Source organism: Apium graveolens, chromosome 9, assembly GCF_009905375.1.
Source record: "Apium graveolens cultivar Ventura chromosome 9, ASM990537v1, whole genome shotgun sequence".
In the NCBI taxonomy this organism is placed as follows: Eukaryota; Viridiplantae; Streptophyta; class Magnoliopsida; order Apiales; family Apiaceae; genus Apium; species Apium graveolens.
Window position 1 is genome coordinate 93851765 of NC_133655.1, and position 1179 is coordinate 93852943.

General features: G+C 37.2%; 1 protein-coding gene across 1 annotated transcript; it reads right to left on the minus strand.

Moving 5' to 3' along the window:
* Positions 1-317: 317 nt before the first annotated feature.
* Positions 318-866, minus strand: LOC141685404 (uncharacterized). Its single transcript, XM_074490507.1, has one exon. The coding sequence runs from the start codon at positions 864-866 to the stop codon at positions 318-320; it is 549 nt and encodes a 182-aa protein (XP_074346608.1).
* Positions 867-1179: the final 313 nt, after the last annotated feature.

A 1179-nucleotide genomic window follows, 5' to 3' on the forward strand; every position in this document is an offset into this window, starting at 1 on the left:
GTTTACAGAAAAAGACTCCAGTCTGCCTTTGAACATTTTTACAGAATTTTGAATTACTATACATCATACAAACAAAGATTATCATATAACTTACTTAGGGTTGTCAATTTGACCTAGTCTTATTATTGTATAGGCATGTCTTGCACAACAATGTCTTTTTGGTTGCACTTAAAACAGGTCACGTTCAACTTATTGCACCTCCCCGGGTGTCGCTTTCCACAAACTTTGCACTCCCGGACCTGAGACCTATTATCCTTTATTGTTTGTCCCTTCTTCTGGAAATGATTCTTTTGATTTCCGTTTCCGGGCTTAAACTTTTAAAACTTCTGGTTTTGATCTCCACCGTTCTTTCCAAACTTCCCTCTAAACTTAGAACTTCCTTGATCCGATTTTGATTTCTCAAACTTTCTCTTGTTTCCTTCATTTTCCCTCTTAGTTGATTCTTTTTCTCCTTCTACAATCATGGCCTTCTGTACCAATGCAGTATAATTCCTTATTTCAAGAAGAGCCACCTGACTTCGAATCCATGGTTTCAATCCTTGCTGGAATCTTTTGGCCTTCTTCGCTTCGATATTCACATACTCGGGCGCAAACCTTACTAATTCCAAAAACTTCACTTCATATTCTGCCACGGTCATATCTTCCTGTCTAAGATTCAAAAACCTCATTTTCAACTGGCCTTGCATATAACTTGGCAAGTACTTCTCCAAAAACATCTCTTTAAACTTCTCCCAGGTTATAATTTTTCCTTCAAGCAATATCTTAGAAGATTCCCACCAATAACTAGCCTCATCCTTCAGATAATAACTCGCGTACTGCGCCTTTTTATCATCCTTAATTTCTGCTAACTCAAAAGCCTTCTCCATTTCTCTCAACCAAGACTGAGATTTAATCGTATCCAACAATCCTACAAACTCTGGGGGATGTACGGATTGAAATTTCTTGAAATTACCGACTTTATGGACTGAGGGTTGTTGCAAAAGTTGAAAGAGTCGGTTCATCATAAGAGTATCTTGGTTTTGTTCTTGGTCTTGGATTTGAGTTTCTTCTTCTTGGTGATTTTGTGAAGTGGCCATTTCTTACAAACCTGATTAAGCAATTATTTAGCAATACAATAGCATGACATACATGACAATAATATCCTTTTTAGAAACGGTTTTGCGGGTTTTAATATTTACC